The 21,207-nt window shown below is 44.2% G+C and overlaps 2 protein-coding genes across 2 annotated transcripts in view; both read right to left on the bottom strand.

Annotated features, from left to right (window-relative positions):
• The window catches only part of LOC134020774 (E3 ubiquitin-protein ligase AMFR-like), a 343,986-nt gene that overhangs the window by 81,972 nt on the left and 240,807 nt on the right, over nucleotides 1–21,207 (bottom strand). The gene's annotated exons all lie outside the window — the stretch shown is intronic.
• Nucleotides 5,469–8,424, bottom strand: avpr1aa (arginine vasopressin receptor 1Aa). Its single transcript, XM_062460992.1, has 2 exons — nucleotides 7,292–8,424; nucleotides 5,469–6,677 (listed from the first exon to the last, which is right to left on the bottom strand). The coding sequence occupies exons 1-2, from the start codon at nucleotides 8,235–8,237 to the stop codon at nucleotides 6,385–6,387; spliced, it is 1,239 nt and encodes a 412-aa protein (XP_062316976.1). The 5' UTR covers nucleotides 8,238–8,424; the 3' UTR covers nucleotides 5,469–6,384.

Genomic DNA, 21,207 nt, shown 5'->3' with positions numbered 1-21,207 from the left:
GCTGTTTTACAGTTTGCTGTTTATTATTTGGCACCGCTCTCAGTTCCCTTGTCTAGGCTGTTAATTTAAAATAAACATTATTCTCTGTAAATATCTCTGGTGTCCAGTGTTCCCTTCATACACCCTCTTACGGTACAGGTGTGGGTCAGCGGAGTTCCATTCCCCTTTCCTGCCCCAGGCACACCATCCATTGGGGAGGGTCTGGAACACATACTCACGCCAAGGACTCAGAGAGGACAAACCTCATAAATATCTAACGTTCTTGAGGCAATAACACTATACATTTGGTGTTTTTAAGATTGAAACACAGCTCCATTTCTGCATGAGGACTTCTAATCTCTCAAGGATCAAACTCACACATTCTTTGTTTGTGTGATACTTGTGTAATTAGCTGAAAATGTTGTCAATAATGTATTTTCACACAAGTCATGTCAGGCTTTTGTGAACTGTGCGGGGTCTTCTAATTCATATTCTACTATAATTCACACAGTAGAAACCATATTGGTAGCCTGTATCAACAGCAGACACAGCAGTCCGTCTCTGAACAACTGTACTGGGTCGAAGGGCACTACCAGGAGAATTGCATGTTATCACTAGACTTCACATTCCTTACTCCTATGATGATTGAACATATTTATTTTTCTCCCATTAATAGAGGTTGACAGACAAACATGTTTATGTAGAGAGGTGTTTTAAGAGAATTGAATTAAATGATAACATGAATTGCATGAAGTTAATGTCTTGCAAAGTTTAAGATAATGCTTTTGGGCAATGGCAATGTCAGGTTAATATAATCTTTCAGTCAGGTCTACAAATGATGTTTTGTCGGCTTAATGAAGGTTATATAAAGTCTGTCAAGCAACTACATCCTTGAAATCCTTCCTTCTCTGAAGCCTTTATACTGACATGAACAAGAATGTGTTTTATGAATCTTTTAACGGCTAGTCTATAGTGGCAGGTATAAGTATGATTGGAGCCCCTTATAAAATGACACTCTTCACAATAAATATGTCAGCAACAACCAATGTTTGACACTGCAATTGTTAAAACAAGTGAAATTAAACATTGCTACTTAAATCAAAGTAACAACTCTCTGTTATCGCAGTGTAATTAGTTACTGTTGACAGTTTGGAACTAATCTATAATTACTGGGATCACCGTTTCTCCATCCTGTTGAGAAAACAGGCAACTTGTCATTTCATTAATGATCAGCCAGACTGTTGGTCGGGTTACTAAGCAACAGCAGTGCTGCAAAGGAATGTTGTATTTTTTGAAAAGGTCAAATTATTTATCGACTTTTTCTCTTCGGGTGATGTAGCCTTCTGTCGCTACGACAACTGTATAGTGTAGGCCAGTGGTTCCCATCCCTGGTCCTCAGGGAACACCTGTCCTGCATGTTTTAGATGTTTCCTTTCTCCAACACACCTGATTCAAATGAACGGTCATAAGCAGGCTTCTGCAGAGATGGATAACGACCCATTCATTTGAATCAGGTGTGTTGGAGCAGGGAAACCGGGAACACAGATTGGCCTACTCAGAAAAATTGAAAAAATACAGCGGGCGTGCAATTTTCTGATGACTTCACACCCAAACAGCACACTGTTCTACTGCCTTGTTATCCAGTAGAACTATGACAGCATGTCCACTATCAAGTAGCCTGATTGCACGCTATTGTCCTAGGTCCTAGGACTTCACGTTTCAGGTGTTTCCTAACTTTGTTTTGGTCCTCCCTCCAGCAAGGACGGCTGACTGTGAGAGGATGCGGTTTCCAATTGCAACCTCTGTCTCACCTTCCTGATGCTGCCTTTGATTCCTCTCATCCAACAAAGAAAGACTATCCTCAGTCATTCTGCAGGAACCAGAACCTTCCCTGTGTGATACCAGCACATCAAACACCTCTATGATTACAGTTCTGAAATGACATTTTCTTCTTCTACAGAACCTCTGTAATTGCGGTGCCATTTTCAAAGCCCCGTCAGTCGTTCCTCCCAGTCACACCCCCGAGAATATTGTATCTAAGCCCCCTACGTAAAACTACTTTGATGAATGGTAGGCTTATTTATTTATTGGGGACCTTGTTATTAGTTGCCTGCTCATCTATAGGCTACGGTTTTAAGAACATATTTAGTTCTGAGGCAGAATGTGGATTATCAGAAAATGAAACAGCGTTTAGCACACCAGATGTGTTGAATGCACTTTGTGCCTCACCAAAAATTCTGGACCCCTCTTTCTTACTAAGCTAGTTAATTAAGAGTAGCCTACATCTAACCTTCCTCTAGAGATTCTTGATCGTTTGTATTTCTAGTTAAAAACGTAATTTGAAAAGTTGATTGTCTTTGGGGTTCTAAAGGGTGGCAATGACCGACAGCTACGGTAACATTGTGTCAGGTCAAATCGGCCACTTAGACCTGTCTTGTTTTCGTAAAAAAGAAAAAGATGGCTGCAGTTAAGCGGTAGCCTATTTAAAATGCCATCGGCGGTAGATGACCGTGTTATTGTTGGGACGAGTAGGGCAGTACAATAGAACAGGAAGGAGGGAGGCTGTTGTTGTAGAGTGGAAGCGGACATGTTGCATTAGAGTCTTCTGGAGGTTTTCTCGTTATTAGACTCGGGGGTGGAGACATTTCCTGAGGCTGTTGCTCATTACCACTGCTAACCGCCAATGTTGCCAAGTTAGATTTAGCGACTTTTCGCCTTCCTTTGCGACCAAAAAAAATCTTATCTACCGACTAGCGACAAATCTAGTGACTTTCCACTACTTTGGTAATCTCCGTTTTCGTTGTTGAGCAGCAACAAAATAAACTGTTTACCTATTTGTGAATTACATCATGATTGCTTTTCTTAGTATTCTAGCTCTAGCGTTCCCAATGTTTATAGAAGTAGGCTGTTAGATCTGTAATTGTACTTAGTACATCTACAGATCTAAACTTTGACATTCATGACGCCATCGCGAAATACTTAGAGCGACTTCTGCTTCTGAAGAGCCACTTGAGATTGTTTTGGCAACACTGCTAACCGCTTAACTTCCTGACTAGCCCTGCGTGTGTCTAACAGGCCCACATCCTTTGTTTGGATGGTACAGCGCTCCCAACGGACACCAAGCGGTTGGTTTTCCTTGACGACAGCATTGTTAGCATTGGTATAAATATTTTGTTGACTTTATGACCAAATTGAAGTTACTTTATGAGTTTGTTTGGATCAAGATGGTCTTCCGTCCTTTGAGTGTCTGGGTGCATTGTTCAGATCCAGTAAAAACACCAGCGCTGATTGTTTACCTCAGGGCAGTAGGGAAGCTTGTCAGATAGGCAGCAGAGAATCTACATGAAATAGGCTACAGTACCTCAGCATCAAGAGAGTTCTGAAAAATGCACAGTAATATCCCATTACTGCCATCCCAGAAAAATCCAAGTCAATCTTGCATGACATGACTTGAATGTCATGTTCTCTCTGAAGTTTCCTGGAAAAATAGGATTGTGTGTGTATAGTGTGTGCATGCATACATGTGCTGTGTGTGTAACAGACGTGGCCCCGCTCCATGACAAGGTCTAGGGGCCGATGTTTGCCACTCGCTGGGCTTGAACACGCCACCTCTGACTTGCCAAGCGCGACCACTACCAGCTACGCCAACGAAAAGCTAGTTCTTCGTTGACGCGGGTGGCCTGTTATATACTTGAGGAGTGAGTTTCACCGATTCACACCCATTACACATGCATGCATGTGCTGTGTGCACGTGTGTGTGTACTTGTATGCTTTTCAATCAGTTCTGCTTTGATTTCTGCGGTGACTTGGTTTAAGGTGTAGAATCATCAAACACACCAAGGTAGGAAACCTTTGTTGGTGAGGAACCCCCGGGCCTTGACAGCCAGCAGGCCACAGCGCATGTCTCATGTGTCTGCTCAGCTTTGAACTCACCATCTTATAGAATATATCATTACATGGGTAGGCTCACACAGATACCATCCACATGCACCAATATAGAGCTTTTGCTTTTATGCCATCTAAAAATAATATGGTACACTGAAAATGCCTAATGATGGGTGTCCTTAGTTGTGTTTTGGTTACATCAGGTTGTTGTGTAGAAACAGCCTACAAATGCACTTCACAGTTGGGCATTTTTGCATTTGATATCAGGACTTCTGGCCGATGGGACAGTTTTAAAAACGTGGATTGTGGGAACATTCCATATTCCACTGTGTCTCGGTACTTTGCCAGTGGCCACTGAACAAGACACACAACTTCTTTGCCCATGTTTGATGACTGTGAAATGTTGTAGTCTGTGAGAAGGTCTGACTTCTGATCTATTAGCCAGAACTCTTTACCGGCAAGCCAAAATCTGTTGGCTGACAAAACAACGGCCCCCTTATCAGCCTTGTCGAAGCCTCTCCCCGGACCAGCACGGATGTGTTTCATTCCTGCCGGCCTTTCAAAGACAAGTATCTGAGTGATTGGCATGCCAAATGAGATGCAGAGGGGGCCTGGCAGGGAACAGAAGAAGCCCCCTTCCAGGAGACCATAACTCCTGTTTTCACCCCTGGAAGCTGTCCCGTCCCTGAGAACTCTGGGACTCTTGTCAGATGTCCAGGTCCGGCTCCCCGAGGTTCACAACACTATCTGATCTGGCCAAACCCTGTCTTTCTCCGCCCCATTTCACACAATCACGGTAAGTGGAATAATATCCTGTGGTCTGACCTACCCTTCTCTACCACGATCGTAGCAGCATCTGGCTATAGTTGGTCTCTCTTTAGTGTGACCCAAGTCTGGAATGTATTAAGGGGTCAGTACTGTTGCATTGTTTGGCCAAAATGTGGTGTTCTGAAGTTGGAAGCCTTGAGCAACATTCCCATATTCCTGAGATAAATGCAACGTTACCCAATGTTTCACCCTCGGCTTCCTTGATCCCTAATTCATGTTACTTTGTTTCCATAATAACAGAGACGAGACATGAATGAAAGTTTGAAAGAATGAAACTTTTGCATTTTCAGAATTGTTTAAAGTTTCAGTGACATTCATTTTTATTGCAATATGCGAACAAGCATAGCCAGATACAGAGGAAATTGTATGCAGTACAAACATCAAATAGCCTTACCCTAATTACCTGTATTTACAGATAGGAAAAAAGGGCTTATATACATATACACAAAGATAAATATAATATTTTGTATCAATAATTTTTACTATTTTAGGCTCTTCGGAAATGACACCTTGCATACATTTACAGCAAATTGATACAATATGGCATAGGGCCATGTCCATGGGCTTCACAAAGTCCAGACATCAGGAAATGTTTCTGTGGTTTTGACGTGGCGTGTGTGGAATGTGTATTCTTTTAAACCATGTTTATGTGGAAGTACTGGGAGGAGTCAGAGATACAGTGTGGCCTTCACTCATGACCCAAACCACTCACACCCCCTCCCCGCTCTTACAGTTACATGCTGAGCCCCCCCCCCCCCCCCTCTCTCTCTCTCTCTCAGACACGCAGGTATATACAACCATACACGGAAATTTAAGTTATTCTCAAGAGTCACATCTGTTCTGTTTGCAGATGCTAAAGATTATAAAGGAAGAGATGGTATTTCAATGTCAACCATCGAACGATGGGTCTGACATTGGTGAACCAATGACCATTGATTTAGGAGCCAGAACAGGAAAACAAACTACAACTGTTAGACACCTTCATGCCCTTCTACTGTCAGTGTCTGGGAAACGTGTGTGGAAGAATAATGTTCAACACACCAGCCTGGGGGTCCACAGCTTCACTACCGCCTGTGTGGCTCTGTAAACAGTTCAGCTTCAGCAGTTTGTTCAGGCTGAATCTGCCCATAGGGGGCAAGTTCACCACACACACTTGAAATTAGCATTCATACACTATAGGCCTACAGTGGGTGAATACGTTCTTGACTGACTTATTGGTCAAAACGGCACCTAAAGAGAATTACTGATTACAAAAGCCACTATGTTTTAGTTGTCTCATAGTTATCTGGAATCAGGTCTGAGCTCAGCTGGATGAATTCCAAGACTGTCACAGAAATCAATGTATAGCAGTCCATACTGGGAATGACGCAACACTGACCTGTCTACATGCACATTTAAACTCTTTACAACACATAAGATTTGATGGTTTCCCAATTGAAAAAGTTATTCAGCATGTTGTGGCCAGCGTGCTAATGGAAATAAAATTATCATCCAATAAAGTGTACTTTTATAGCATACACCCTCCACTACACAAACCTTAGCTTTTGTTTCACAAAGTGATGATTTTGTGATTTATTTTCTTCAGACTGAACAACTGCATTATAGCTTTTGTTGGACATATCACTTCCAACATGATGTGGTACCTCTAAGTCAATTCAAGGAAATAAATAAGGTATATTATGATTCTCTGCTTCATTCCGCCTGAATGGACGGAATGGATGACTTTGGGGAGTTGTCCAGCTCTTTCCACATTCCAGAGCTGCATGTTGGACTCCTGGTAGTCATTTTAGTCAAGAGTGTAGTCCTTCGAAGGCTGCTGTCGGAGTCCTCCTTCTTAAAGCTGTGGTGTATTTTGTGACAGCAGGGGAAGCAGTGCGCGAAGTCCTGCAGAAGGTGGCCGCTAAAGATCATGTATATCCACGGGTTACAGCAGCTGTTGAGGCTCGCGAGGAGCGCGGACAGAGTGACCGCGGTGTTTTCAGAATCTGAGAAGGAGGAGGGGGGGGAGCAGATGACGGAGAAAACAAAATTAGACAGTTCTTTCTAAATCAACATTGGTGATTCCTTCAAATGCTGAAGAGAGTTTACGCCTGTCTTTTAATTTCCGCACCCAGTTGAAGTTTCGTGCGTAAAAATGCAAGATGGATGCGTCAGGGAATGGTTACATTATTCATATAAATACACCAAGGATTCTTTCAGTTTTTATAGTTTTCATTCACATGATGCCAACAGGCAATGCAAGATTCAGATTCAGCGAAAAGAAGCGAGGTGTAGGATACGTTTTGTATCCTTGACGAAATGTCACTTTCTGAATTAACGGCACTTCACATCAACAAATAGTCGATGTTTATATTCAACACTTGATATTCATAATTAGGATTCATATTTGGTGAACCAGATGTTGTGAATTACTGTATGTTTTACGTAGGCCTATAATTAAATTAGCGTCAAATGCTTCCCCCCTATTTTTAAAAGATTTTCTATATCAAACATTGCATGCGTTGGGTAATAAACAATTAGGTTTGTGCCTATCAAAAAAATGGACAAAGCAGTTTAATCAATAAATCAATCAACCCACATGCTAATTAAAGCAACTTACCGTCCCAGAGAAAGTTTTCATCCCACACCGACCACATCTGAACGATAAAGAAGGGTGCCCAGCAGACGATGTATGCCAAAACAATCACAAAAGTCATTTTGACAGTTCTCAACTTTGCTCTGGATATATTGGTGACACTGCTCACGGAATTCTTCCCAATGAGACCATTTTTAGACGCACCAGAGACTGACTTCCTTGTCTTGTATTTGATGTTCTTCCAAATACTGTGGCAAATGAACCCGTAGCATATCATCAGAATGGCCACGGGAATAAGGAAAATGCCAACGGTTATCCAAGTGATGTACGCCCTTACGCCCCACGGCTCTATAAAGTGAGCCCAGCAGTCGTAGACTTCCGAGCCGTTCTTGATCTCGCTAAGGGAGAAAATGAAGTACTGTGGCATGCTGAGGACCAGGCTGCACATCCAGGTGCTGACAATCATGATGTAGGATCGCTGCGTTGGCTGCTGGAGGGTCTTCAGGGGGTGACAGATGGCGATGTAACGATCCAGGGTCATCATCACCATCATGTAGGTGGAAGCGAACATGCCCAGCACCTGCAGGTGCTTCACTATCCGGCAGAGGAAATCTGGCCCGTAGAAACGATAGGTGATCTCCCAGCAAAGTTGCGGCAGGACCTGGAAAAAAGCGACGACTAGGTCTGCGAGACTCAAATGTTTTATAAAGAGGTGCATCCTCGATGTCTTTTTCTTGGTGTTGTACATGGCCAGCAAAACACTGACATTCCCTATCACTGCTACTACAAAGGTGATACTCAGGACAGTAATTTCGATTTTAGCGACCTCTTCATTTCTTCCATATGGGTCGCTCCCGTTGGGGTGGACAGTAGAATTTCCATGGATTTCCATCGTTTGTTCATCCGTGGGACTGAATAGCAGGGACTGGTTCACTCCGTTGAACAAGAGCGCATGGACAGACGCGTGCATGGCACTGCCCCGCTCTGCGCGCTATGGCCTCGGCTGCAGGGCCAGAGGGGCAATGTTGAGTGGTTCTTCGTCAATGGCCTTACCTAACTGAGAAGGAGAAACGTTCTCCAACGAACTCCTCGTGCTTTGAGCAGTTCCTCGGCATTTAAAGGCGAATCAAATTACAGCCGCCACGCGCAGAGCAGTCTTAGCTAAACCAACCACACCCGAGTATTCTCCAGCAGGCAACCAGTCATAGAGCACAAACCAGCCACGGCCTCCGTCTCTTAACATAATATTTCCATACAATACAGAAAGGGACGTTTGTGTGTGTCTAGAAGTTGATTGGATCCTCCGCTAGTGAGTGGATTATTGGTGCATTGCCTCATTGCCTTAAAATAGGCTACATATCAATTTTGTTTTAAGCAGGGCTAGATTATCCAAATCAATTGATCCACTGGAACGATTAGAAATGTATTTGCAGCACTGAGCACTCTGCAACACTTCAACGTGAAATTACTTTTTTTTAGGAATCTTGAAGACGAAGTCGAGTGCCTATCTCACTAAATTTAAGTCAATCAAGACGTATTTTCTTGACAAATAGCTGTCAAACCGTTCATCTCTAAATATTTCGAATGTAGTCAAGCATATGACCTGACAATTTCATTATAAACACCAAAACCACAGACACATTTAAAATTAAATGTAAACCTAAATATGTAATGTTACATTTGTATGAAACTGAAACAAGCCTTGTCCTGCATGTGCACAAACCTGCCCTCTTACATGGACTTCATTACATCATGTGGAATATTCAGTTCACAAAGGCAACATTCGAGTACTGATTCAGTCAGACATGGGTATGACATTGGTATTGAAACCAGAATGTTGGCTGAGAAAGCGTGTGTTCAGCACCGTTACGTTTCACTGTGGTCCTCTATGTACAGCCAGGACATTGATGAACTGTTTGAAGCTGGATGTCAAAATGTTCTCAAAGTTGTTTGATGCTGGCTCTATTTGGGGTTTAAGTCATTGGCTATAACTTTCGATCAATGTGTGATGGCAGTAGAAATGACCAAATATGGATGCACTATGCAAGATGAGTATCAATATACCAGTTTTACAAATATTCCAGCTGTCAGGGTTATTAGAACTGTGTGTGGTTAGATTTTCACAGAATGGTCAGATACAAAGAACATTGTAGTGTTTGAGACATTCTTTAGTATTTTGGTATGTAGCTGTACACCCAAAGTATCCCTCTTTACAACCACCCCTGATGTTTGGCAGCATTGTCATTCTGCCTGACGACAGGCCCGGCTAGCCTCCTCCTCTCTTTCTCTCCCTCCATTCTGACTCACTCTTTTTCCCTCTTTCCATTTTGCCCTTCTCTCTCTCCCTCTATCCTGCCCTCCTCTATTTATCTCCCTCCATTCTACCTCCTTATCTTTCCTCTTCTCTGGCCTTGATTAGGTAACTCCCTGTCACGCAAATACCACCACATTGCCTTTTGTGTTGGACGTTCTCTTAGTCTGATTGTCCCGATTGACGCCAGAGTGTTCTCAAAATGACCCCTCAAAATGCCAGCAGCAATGAGGAACTTGCGTACTGGAAATGTTTCAAAATGTTTAGTTTTAGTTGTTGAATGGGTCAGGCCCATGTGATTGTGATGAGATGGGTCAGGCCCATGTGGCTGTGATGAGATGGATCAGGCCCATGTGGCTGTGATGAGATGGGTCAGGCCCATGTGATTGTGATGAGATCCACCATATGCCTGGGCTGGGCCCCCTCCCCAAACCCCACAGCCAAACATCTCAGGTCCATCGGACAACATCTGTTGTCAACGATGCAACCTGAAGCTTCTGTTCACACAGGAACCTTTCCCTACATTTCCTCTCGCTTAAATTGGCTTAAAGGAATGGTTAAGCCTTCTGTCTAATCACTTGCCATACTTTCCGGGATCTTCCCATCAGATCCCCAGGAGAGGGGAAAATCCGCTTGCCACCGGACATGTTGCGCAGCCCCCAGACTGACTCTCTGTGGGGGTCGCTGTTGTTTGGGCTGGCTTGCCGGAGGTAGGGGGTGCTTGTTTCCTTGGCTTGCCCTCCTTCACCCTGTTCACTGGCTCAGTCGTGGCTGGTGCTCGAGGCGGGGAGACAGAAGTCAGGCGGAGAGCTCCTGTTAAGCTCCTCCAGCCTGGTGCGACCAGGACTGGATGGTGGTGTTCATGTCCACAGGCTCAGAGGGGACACACTGGTCTGTTATTGTGCCTTCAGGCTCTTTGTGTTTCATTAGCAAAGGAACCTGTTGTGTCTGTTCCATGTCCTGCTCACTGGGTGCGTGACTTCTCCGCGGAGTTGAGGATAGACTGTCCTCACTACTTGGCACTTTGGATTATATATGGATCAGTTCCTCAGCATCGAGGCACATTTAGAGTTTGGGGTGGTAGACGTTTGCTAAAGTGTTTTTATCTAGTTTCTTTCTCAGAAGAATGTGATGCAGTCCAATGTCCCAAGCAAATTTGTTTTTTGTACTGTTGTTGAAGTTGAGATTATGTATGCAAGTCCTGTCAGCTTAGCTGTGCCGTTAAATATGAAGTTCTTATTCTATTTAGTCAGCATGTGTAACGGAGTGAGAACCGTGAAACTCACTCTTTAGGTATGTAAGAGGCCGCCCGCGTCAAAGAAGAGATAGCTTTTCTTTGGTGTAGTAGGTAGTGGTCGCGCTTGGCAAGTTGGAGGCTGAGTGTTCGAATCCCGAGAGTGGCGAACTACCTTGTCAGACGGAGCGTGGCTAAGGCTCTTACAGACCCATCACACATGACATGTTAATTTTACATTTCTATGCAGAGTGCCAGGATAGAATGATAAATTAGTTGTTTGAAATGTCAAAAACAAACCCATTCTTCTAGATGAAAAAAACTTTGCTCCATTCCCATTAAATGTCATTAGTTGAATAAACAATAATACAGCCAGTACATTTAGGAGTTTATTTATTTAGTTGTTTTGCATTCGTAACAGACTTTGTACAAAGTCTGTTACGTGTTCACGGACCACTTGCTGGGGGTGATTCATGGGGCCTCAACATGACCTCTGACCCCGCTGAAGGACTGGAACAACAAGTAAGCCTGCAGGCCACGAGGAGTTATCATTTACATTTGACTGAACTTCATATTTCCTTCTTAAAAAGCAAAGTTAACTGTAAAACTAATGTCAACCACACTGTCTGCCAAAGGCAATAACGTTTTTTTCTTATGTAGTCCAAATCAAATAGGAAAATGTATTCTCTTTTTTTTATGGGGTTGGTTGACAGTCAGTCAGAGTTCATTCTGGCCTTGTTACCCATAAATTACAGGTTACATAAGTTTTATATACGTTTTCCATTTGCCAACAGGTGCCATATGGATGCTTTAGCAAACAGGACATTAGATTTTATAACCATTAGTTGGTATGCCTGCTGTGTTAGCGCTTATGCAATCAATACTCCTCTCGCATAATGAAAACTTCGTCTCAGACACTCCTATTTGTAGACATCGACTTTCTTTGTATGTTTAAGACTTTTAAAGGCCACTGTGGTCATCATGGCCAGTCAACAACTTGTTATCTACAAATAGTTGCATAACAGTATATAGGTGCTCTGTAGACCAGTAAGTTAGTACTGTATATGGCATTACTGAAATTACATTGGCAAAGGCTTGATTTGTTTTAAATTGTGTCTTTTTTGTCGCTCTTGTTGTGGACAAACCAATTTAATTTCTCTCCACAGACAGTTCAAATCCTCTCTTAATTAACACATATTCTGTTGTTCTTCTGGGGAATAGAAAGCCGTTTTCTCCTGTAATTATGAAATATTTAGAAGAACAGTCTTCTAATTTTGTTCTTTACATGGTGCTTCTACTGAATAAGTAATTTAATTGACTTCCTAGTATGAACTGTGAGCTGTGTGGAAGAATTATGATTTCCTTTGTACCAGTGTTTTTCCGTAATCAGTAGAACTATTGTGATACTAGTTACTTACATTCTTATGCTCATGCACTCATAGCAACCTGTGATCAAGCCATCAGCTGCAGTCTGACACATTTACAAGGAATAGAAACAATTTGATCCTGAAAACTTGAGAAGACCTAAACGAAGCAACAATCCACGCGGTCGCCGTGGGAACATTTCAACAGGTCAACAACCTTTCTAACGAGTGCTTACTGGGACACAAATGTCAATTGTCCCTTTCAAACCAACAAAGAAGAACATATTTGCTTTACAAACATCCTTCAGGATGACAGCTACACTGGGCCACTAAAAATAGCAAGCCAAGGCAATGGCCTATAAAGTTTCAATGAAACGTTGAAAATGTCAGAGGCCGTTGCCATCGGTAACCACAGTCTGTCAGTCGTACTTGACCTGCATCTGACTGTCAGTCTCAATCATGTGACTCCGTTCCCACCCAATACCAATACACGATCATGTGACTCCGTTCCCATCCAATACCAATACCAATACACGATCATGTGACTCCATTCCCATCCAATACCAATACACGATCATGTGACTCCGTTCCCACCCAATACCAATACCAATACACGATCATGTGACTCCGTTCCCACCCAATACCAATACCAATACACGATCATGTGACTCTGTTCCCACCCAATACCAATACAAAAACCAAATGCTTGGTCACTGTTTCTTGCAGGTGATGTGAGCACCTTCCAGTGTGGCCGGATGCTGTTTCTTGGTTTGGGGTTTACTATTTCAATTTCAGAGAAGAAGAAAGAGTCTACGAGCAGATGATATATTAAAACGATGAAACATCGACAGAAACATTCGAAATATGTCAACAATGGAAACAACTGGCAATAATCTATTTTCCAAGATCAACAACTCTCAACTATTTGATGGATGGGCTTCATGGAAAGTCTCTGAGGTGTGTGTATGTGTGTGTGGCGTAAGTGTGTGTGATGCAATGCAGATTCCGGTTTAAATCAGGGGGGGGACTCATGGGGAAACCATGTTCAATCCACAACTAATAATTCATCAGCGAAGAGACAGTAATGTCCTCGTGGGTCTGGACTCTTCTGATCTCCCTCACTGAACTGAGACAGTGCTGCCCTGGTATTAAACATCCCAGTGTGTTTACGTTGCTAACCCGTCTATCTCCTGGAGACAGACGTACACAAACACACGGTTGGTGAAGGTCAATGATACTGTGTTCACACAGACGCACACACACACAGACGCACACACACTGACGCACACACACGCTGCATGTTTGCATGCACAGACACACGAGGCCAGCCTGACCAGAGACGTGCTGGAGCTGACAGGTTTCTCACTGCACAGCAGAGCTATCTGAAGTGGAGTGTGACAAGCATTAGGGCATGCGGCGCTGTATGGCCAGCTGACCAATCAGGAGAGGGAGGGAGAGAAATCTGTGTGTCTGAGCCTCACCTGATCCTCACACACTTACAGTAACTAGACATTCCACATGTTAGTTCTGTTGCACACACGGTGGTTAGGTAGATATCCCTGTGTTTTATTAAAGCTCTACATCTCTCAGGGGGCTGAGGCTGGTTGTCGTGTGGCTACTAACGGGGTCATGACTGAAGTGCCTCGCTGAGAGCTGGAGGGAAAACAGAAACAAGCCGTCTGAGTTTGGGGCCGTAGAGGAGATAATGGTAACAAGGACACTCTAGCATGGCCTTTCAGCCTGTTAAAATACCCTCCCTCTCTCCCTCCGTTCCTCCCTCCGTCCCTCCCTCCCTCTCTTCCCCCCTCCATCTGTCTGTCTGTCAGTCTCTACTTCTCTCTTAGTGTGGAGTTCTTCACGCTGTTGTGAAAAGATTTTAGCGAGAGCACACAAAGAATTTCTTTCTGAGTAGATCATCTCTTGAACAAGGTTTAACCGAAACCGAGTTTGCACTTTTCTTTTCCAGTGGCTAAGAAAAGTTAAACACAGCTAGCCACAGTCTCTGCCTCAGTAGAATCAAACACGGTGTGAATCAGGACATTTACAGTATATCAGCGATGTGTATATATGTACAGTAGAGTAGATGTACAGTAGATGTACAGTAGATGTATACAAGTAGAATCCCACAGCTGGTGATCTTTTTTGTAATTTTTTTGGAAGATATGTAGAAAACGTATCTTCCCATCCTCTTCTGACAGATACAGTTACAGCCAACTAAAGCAAAACAATATACCGAACAGGTTGTTTCCAGTGGAGTAGCCAGGACCTCTGGCCCCCCTCTCATCCACACGGGTCCTCCTCACCTGACAGTGAGTTGTCACTTCTTATCATGTGGGTGAAAAGGAGGCCCTCGTGGAGTCTGGGACACTGCTGCCTGCACACTCTGGTCTGCAGAGTGCTGCTCTGGACGGAAGACTCCAGAGCAGCACTCTGATCTGCAGAGTGCTGCTCTGTCTGGACGGTAGACTCCAGAGAGCCACTCTGGTCTGCAGAGTGCTGCTCTGTCTGGACGGTTGACTCCAGAGAGCCACTCTGGTCTGCAGAGTGCTGCTCTGTCTGGACGGTAGACTCCAGAGAGCCACTCTGGTCTGCAGAGTGCTGCTCTGTCTGGACGGTAGACTCCAGAGAGCCATTCTCAGTCTGCCCAGGAGCAAGGCCAAGATTTTAAAGGATCCACAGAAAGAAAGTTTTATTATTATTATTATTAAGGCCTGCTGTGTTCTTCTCTGAGCTTGAAGATGGTTGGATCACCATTAGGATTGTTCACTCACGCAAGACGTCTGAGGCCAGATCTGTCATCCAAGTGCATTCCCAAGTGTTTCTCCAGAAACACTGTTGTTTTTTTTCACTCCGAATTCCACAATTCACTTATGAGCTTGTCTGAGTCGGACTCATTCACACAAAATTAAACTTGTTTGGGTTTTGTCGAGTGTGGGTCAGACAGGGGGGCTCTGTGGAAGAAAGAGGTTGAAAATGCCTGGAGTGTGTTTTTATCTTGCTTATCAGAATGGACGTGGATATCCCCAGACGATGTATTTATCTCTATGAGTTCTCTATCTTTTCATGTGCTAGACTCAGCCTTCCTACAATAAGGGGGGCGTAGCTAAACCATGCTAAGGGGGGGCGGGGGAAGCTAAACCATGTTAAGGGGGGGGGGGGGGGGGGCGGAGCTAAACAATGTTAAGGGGGGGCGGAGCTAAACCATGTTAAGGGGGGGGCGGAGCTAAATCATGTTAAGGGGGGGCAGAGCTAAACCATGTAAAGGGGGGTGGGGGAAGCTAAACCATGTAAAGGGGGGGCGGAGCTAAACCATGTAAAGGGGGGTGGGGGAAGCTAAACCATGTTAAGGGGGGGGCGGAGCTAAACCATGTTAAGGGGGGCGGGGTGGAGCTAAACCATGTTAAGGGGGGCGGGGTGGAGCTAAACCATGTTAAGGGGGGCGGGGTGGAGCTAAACCATGTTAAGGGGGGGGGGGGTGGAGCTAAACCATGTTAAGGGGGGGCGGAGCTAAACCATGTTAAGGGGGGGCGGAGCTAAACCATGTTAAGGGGGGGGGTGGAGCTAAACCATGTTAAGGGGGGGGGGCGGAGCTAAACCATGTTAAGGGGGGGCGGAGCTAAACCCCCAACTGTCAATCCACCCATCTTCATCCTCTCCTCCAGATCTTCAGAAAATAACACAAACCGCAGCAACAACAAAAAAACATTATGGTTGACCTTTTTTGAACAGACAAATAAAATATGACAGTGAGTTTTCTGGACGGCTGCAGAACATCTGTGTGTGCGGTTGGGATGGAAAGCTTCATCTGAGAGGGTGGCAGTTTGATACCAAAGTAGGTCACTGCACACTTGAGGAGTTCCTCCAAAAACAGCTTGTGGAATCCAGCGCCACTCCTGTAGTATGAGGCCAGCGGCGGATTTCAACCCTAAACCCTGTAAACACAGCCAGTCAGTCTGGAGCAGGGTTTGTTGTGGGCACACCGCTTGACAGGATATGGTGATAGATTTATGAATTTCGTTGGAGAATGTTGATAAGGAGGGTGCCATGTTTAGTGTAATGCCGCTCTGATTATTTTCCCAACCCAGAGGATTGTTTTCATTGCCAGGTCTCAGACGGAGGGAAATGGATGTCTATTCTATGAGTGAACACCTCAAACTCGTTGTTTTAAGTGTAGTGTCCCCAAATGAGTACATTGGGGCTCTGGGTTTTACATTTTAAAAAACCCTTGGGCCGTGAGACCTCAGGTCACAGGAGTTTTAAATTAACCGTAACGTTTTAATGGATGCTGTTAAATCTATACATGACGGGTAGGAACAAGATAGCTGGGCACTCTACAGTACGATCCTTGATGGTGTGAATGATGTGTGGTTCTGTTTACATGCTGAGTGCATGTTAAGGTTTTAAAAGGCCACAAAATGAGAGACAGCCGTAAAGATGGTCTGAAGATCGCATCAACATGCCTGATGCTGGTCTCTCCCTCCTGCTGGTCTCTCCCTCCTGCTGGTCTCTCCCTCTGCAGGGTCTGTTGACGTGGAAGTGGATTAGGTGATTAGGTCTACAAATACTCAGTGAAATGTTGGGCTTCACAGAGGACAGCGTTTCTATAAGCAGAGAATTTAGCGCCGCGCTGCTGCAGAATCGCTTCACTTCCTTGAGCATCGCCGGTTTTTAATTAAAAGCCTGAACTGATAACGTTTTCAATGTCACACACCCATTTCCATTTCAACTTCAGAACCACTTAACCTGAGCCCATGTTTTGAAAACGATGCGCCAGATTTTTTTTTATTAGATTGCTGCCAGGGAGCATTCATGCATTCCGGTGTTGCTATGGGGAACTGGGCAGTGATGTGTTGTGTGCCAGCCAGATTACAGCCACCAATCATGAATAAGTCACCATCTCATAGGCGTTTGTACCGTGAAGTCCCCTGGGGCTCCTCTGTCCCCGCTCACGTGATCCCCTCCCTGCCTCCCGAGGGCCTGGCCCTGGCTGCCAGCCTCTCCACGCCTCTCTCCTGCCTGTTCTCTCCTCCCAAGGCCAGACAGGGCAGGCTGCAAGACCATTGATAAGGAGGAGGTATTTTAATGAAGCGTGAACTGGATCACTTGAACTTGCGACCAGACCCTGCAAAGTTACTGCAAATCCATTCTGGTTGAGACCACGGTATTACGTAGCGACGGTTGCTGTTCTCTACATTCATGCTCACATGCAAACACACACACCTGTGCGTGGTATTTTTGCGCTTCACACACATACACACGCACACACACACCTCGCTCAAGAAATGCTCCTGATACAAAGTACCGTGCATCGCACATCAACACAGACAGACAATAGATGGAGAAAGTCGTAACCCCCAATAATAAAAATCAAAAAGGATTATGGATATTCAATGTCCTCACACCAATCCTTCAAAATCCATGTCCCTATAAATACTGGTGATTAATGATAAAGTAAAGATTAATGTATCAGAGACTGTTTTAGACAGCTGCCAGTAGAGTCTTCTGTTCTTGCCTAACTTGGACCGGGTGATCTGTGGCTCTTTAAAAAGATCACCTTATCGCTGTTGTCATGGTGACAGCACCAGGACTTCCACACAGAGGTGGTCAACCTGGAGGAGCAGAATGAGAGCTGGGGAACTGCAGGATTATGTCAAATCAATTCAGCAAAGAGACTGGGGTCTATGTTAGCCTACGTCGTCTAGATGTCTGTACAGTTGTCCAGGCTAAACGTAGTGTGTTCTGGGTTAACTTTGTACTCACAGTAACTTCATGGATTCCCAGAGGGTGTTTGATGAATAGTGAGTCAAGGCCTGGATTGGTTCCTGGCACAACTCTTTAAAACATACATTCATTACAAAGATGTATTTTTTATGGCAATGGATTTAGACTGCTTGCTTGCGATCAGAGGTCTCGGTTTTCTCATGAATGTGTCCTCATAGTATTCATCACAGGGTTTGTTCAGTTATTGAGTGAATTAATGAGCATTCCTGGTTTCAAGCATTATTACCAAAGGGCAGACAAGTTAATTGCACAACGTCTTAATGCAGACCAAGGAAGTAAATATTTACAGTAAAAACACACTAAGAAATGTTCTATCAGGGCTCTCTTGTTCGGGCTACGGTTGCATCCTGCGGAATCAGTCCTACATGAAGTGAGTTCATGTGAGACATTTCCACCGTACCACACAGTACCGTACCTCACAGTACCGTACCTCACAGTACCTCACAGTACCTCACAGTACCGTACCACACAGTACCTCACAATATTGTACCACACATTACCTCACAGTACCGTACCTCACAGTACCGTACCACACAGTACAGTACCACACAGTACCTCACAGTACCTTACCACACAGTACCGTACCACACAGTACAGTACCACACAGTACCGTACCTCACAGTACCGTACCTCACAGTACAGTACCACACAGTACCGTACCTCTCAGTACCGTACCAAACAGTACAGTACCTCACAGTACCGTACCACACAGTACAGTACCACACAGTACCGTACCTCACAGTACCGTACCTCACAGTACCGTACCACACAGTACCGTACCACACAGTACCGTACCTCTCAGTACCGTACCAAACAGTACAGTACCTCACAGTACCGTACCACACAGATCAAATGAAACTCATGTCATTCTACCATCAGACTGGTCAATCATGATAACACATTTTGAGACCTCATCTAATAAATCAATCTTTGCTACTGAAATTCCCTGAGAATCTGGTTGGCATGGTGAATCGTGGTCGGATCCCGTAAAAATTGTATTCTGTCAAACAAGTGGCGTATTGTACAGATGGTGGAGGTGGGGAGAAAAAGAGACAGAGAGAGAGAGAGAGAGAGCGACAGAGAGGGAGAGAGAGAGAGAGCTAGAGAGAGAGAGAGAGAGAGAGAGAGAGAGAGAGAGAGAGAGAGAGAGAGAGAGAGAGAGAGAGAGAGAGAGAGAGAGAGAGAGAGAGAGAGAGACAGACAGACAGACAGAAGTGGGGCTCAATTCCAAGGTGATACAGAGTTAAGAAAGGCCCTGTTCTGACACAGTTCAGCTTTCTATCGGAAGGATTATGATGTCTGTACTCGAGTCGGTACACCCTCAGATGTGTTTCCCTTTCAAAACCCTCTGATCCCCTGATGTTATGTACCGTGGACATACTACGCATGCACTCTATACCTCCATGTATGTCTGCCTGTGTGTTTGCGATAGTGTTTGTGTGAGTGTGTGAGTGAGTGAGAATGTATGTGTGTGAGTGTGTGTGTGTCTGTTGGCACTTTATCAGTTCTGTCTTCCCCTAGGAAGGTGATTTAAAACGATAGAAACTCAAATCCTCAGCTTCACCGTGCCAATCGATATCAACATTTGCATCAGTCAAAATTAGACTCTGTTTCCAGGCAGTCATGCAGAACAGCCTCCGTATCAAGCCAGTGGATGTTTATTCAGGTGGAGTTAATTCTCAGTGATTATTTAAGGCCTGACTGTGACACAGAGCAGTAAGCAGCAGGTCACTGAGGGACACACAGCATCAAGAAGGGGATTATAGTGACTGTTCATAATTCATAACTTTCACTCCTTTCTTTACTGTTATTGATTTTTTCATTGGATTAAACAGAATGCCCTCACCCATAACAATGAAAAATACGGAAAGGAATCCATACTCTTGTATAAATCCACAAATAAATGAATATTTCTACATTAGGATTTAATAATCACAATCATGCATTTAAATAGTGTGATGTTACACACAATGGCCGGGTTTCCCAGATTCGTTAAGAAGCTCTTAGCGTTAAGAGCTTCTTAACGAATCTGGGAAACCCGGCCAATACTGTCTGTCATGCTTCATGCTGTCATGGTTACAGTGAAATGTTTGTGAAATTCTAATTGATAATTATCATGATGAATTATAGTGACACAAATAATCGTCCTCATTTGAGCTTAATCATCATACACTGTATGATATCTTGTTACGTCCCCCAGTCCTGTCAAGTGTTCGGTGTGTGTTTGTTTTGGCTCTGTGACTTTTCTGTACAGGTGGCGCCAATCACACTCATCAATGACTCCTCCCTCTCGTTATCATGTCCAGCTGGTTCCTGTTCCCAACATCCAATCCCATCATCCCTTCAGCTGTATATCTGTGCCACTGTTCGCTTCGTTGAGTCTCTCTATGGCTCTCTCTCTCTGTGTGTTAGGAGTGCCTTGTGCTTGGTCTTGTTGGTTTTGAGTGAGAGTTTTGTTTGGTGATATTGTGACCGCCTGATAGACCTATTGCGATCGTTCTGTGTTGTATTATCATTGTTAACCGTTAACGTTGTTAATCTTTTGTTTCTTTTTGTCCCAGGGAGGAGAGGAAGCACCTTGGGAGTGTTAGGCAAGACGCCCCGGGCTCACATCACCCGTAGGGTCACTTGTCTAAACACACTAGGTTAGATCTGGGCTCACATCACCCGTAGGGTCACTTGTCTAAACACACTAGGTTTGATCTGGGCTCACATCACCCGTAGGATCACTTCCTTGTCTAAACACACTAGGTTAGATCTGGGGGGTAACATATCTACACTAAAGGCTCATTTATTGTCTTGATCTAGCATGACCACAAACTGGGAAATGAATCATGAACCAAAAGTTATAGACATGACCCTTCCCACATCGGTTCCCTCAGCTGAAGTCAATGAACAGAGATGAGGCAGGGCCTTAATAATCCTTTTGATAATCTACTAGAACATGGTTGTGTTTTATGCTATTGTGTGCACACCAAACATACACCTATTCCAGAACATTCAGGATTCCATGCTGGCAGGTTCATGTACTCATACATCTGCTCTTGTAACTACCTGTACTTGTTCTCAAATCCCAGGTCTCACGTGTTTGGGTTTTCTCGCACGTGTTATGAACAAACATGTGTCAGAGTAATGAAGCACATCACACACAAGTAAGTGCTGTACAGTCTGAATCTGTTGTATGATCTGTTGATAAAACAGTGTTCTGGATGATTAAACAGAAGGTACAGTCTCACCTCTTTCCATAACA

Source organism: Osmerus eperlanus, chromosome 5 (genome assembly GCF_963692335.1).
Source record: "Osmerus eperlanus chromosome 5, fOsmEpe2.1, whole genome shotgun sequence".
Classification (NCBI taxonomy): Eukaryota; Metazoa; Chordata; class Actinopteri; order Osmeriformes; family Osmeridae; genus Osmerus; species Osmerus eperlanus.
Note: the sequence above shows the minus strand (reverse complement) of the source record. Positions and strands in the feature narration are given on the sequence as shown.

Bases quoted from the DNA above. Each gene is read 5' to 3' on its own strand.
- avpr1aa (XM_062460992.1), bottom strand. From the start codon at position 8,237: ATGCACGCGTCTGTCCATGCGCTCTTGTTCAACGGAGTGAACCAGTCC. The intron at 6,678-7,291 runs GTAAGTTGCTTT...CCTCCTTCTCAG, and splicing joins TGAAAACTTTCTCTGGGACG to ATTCTGAAAACACCGCGGTC.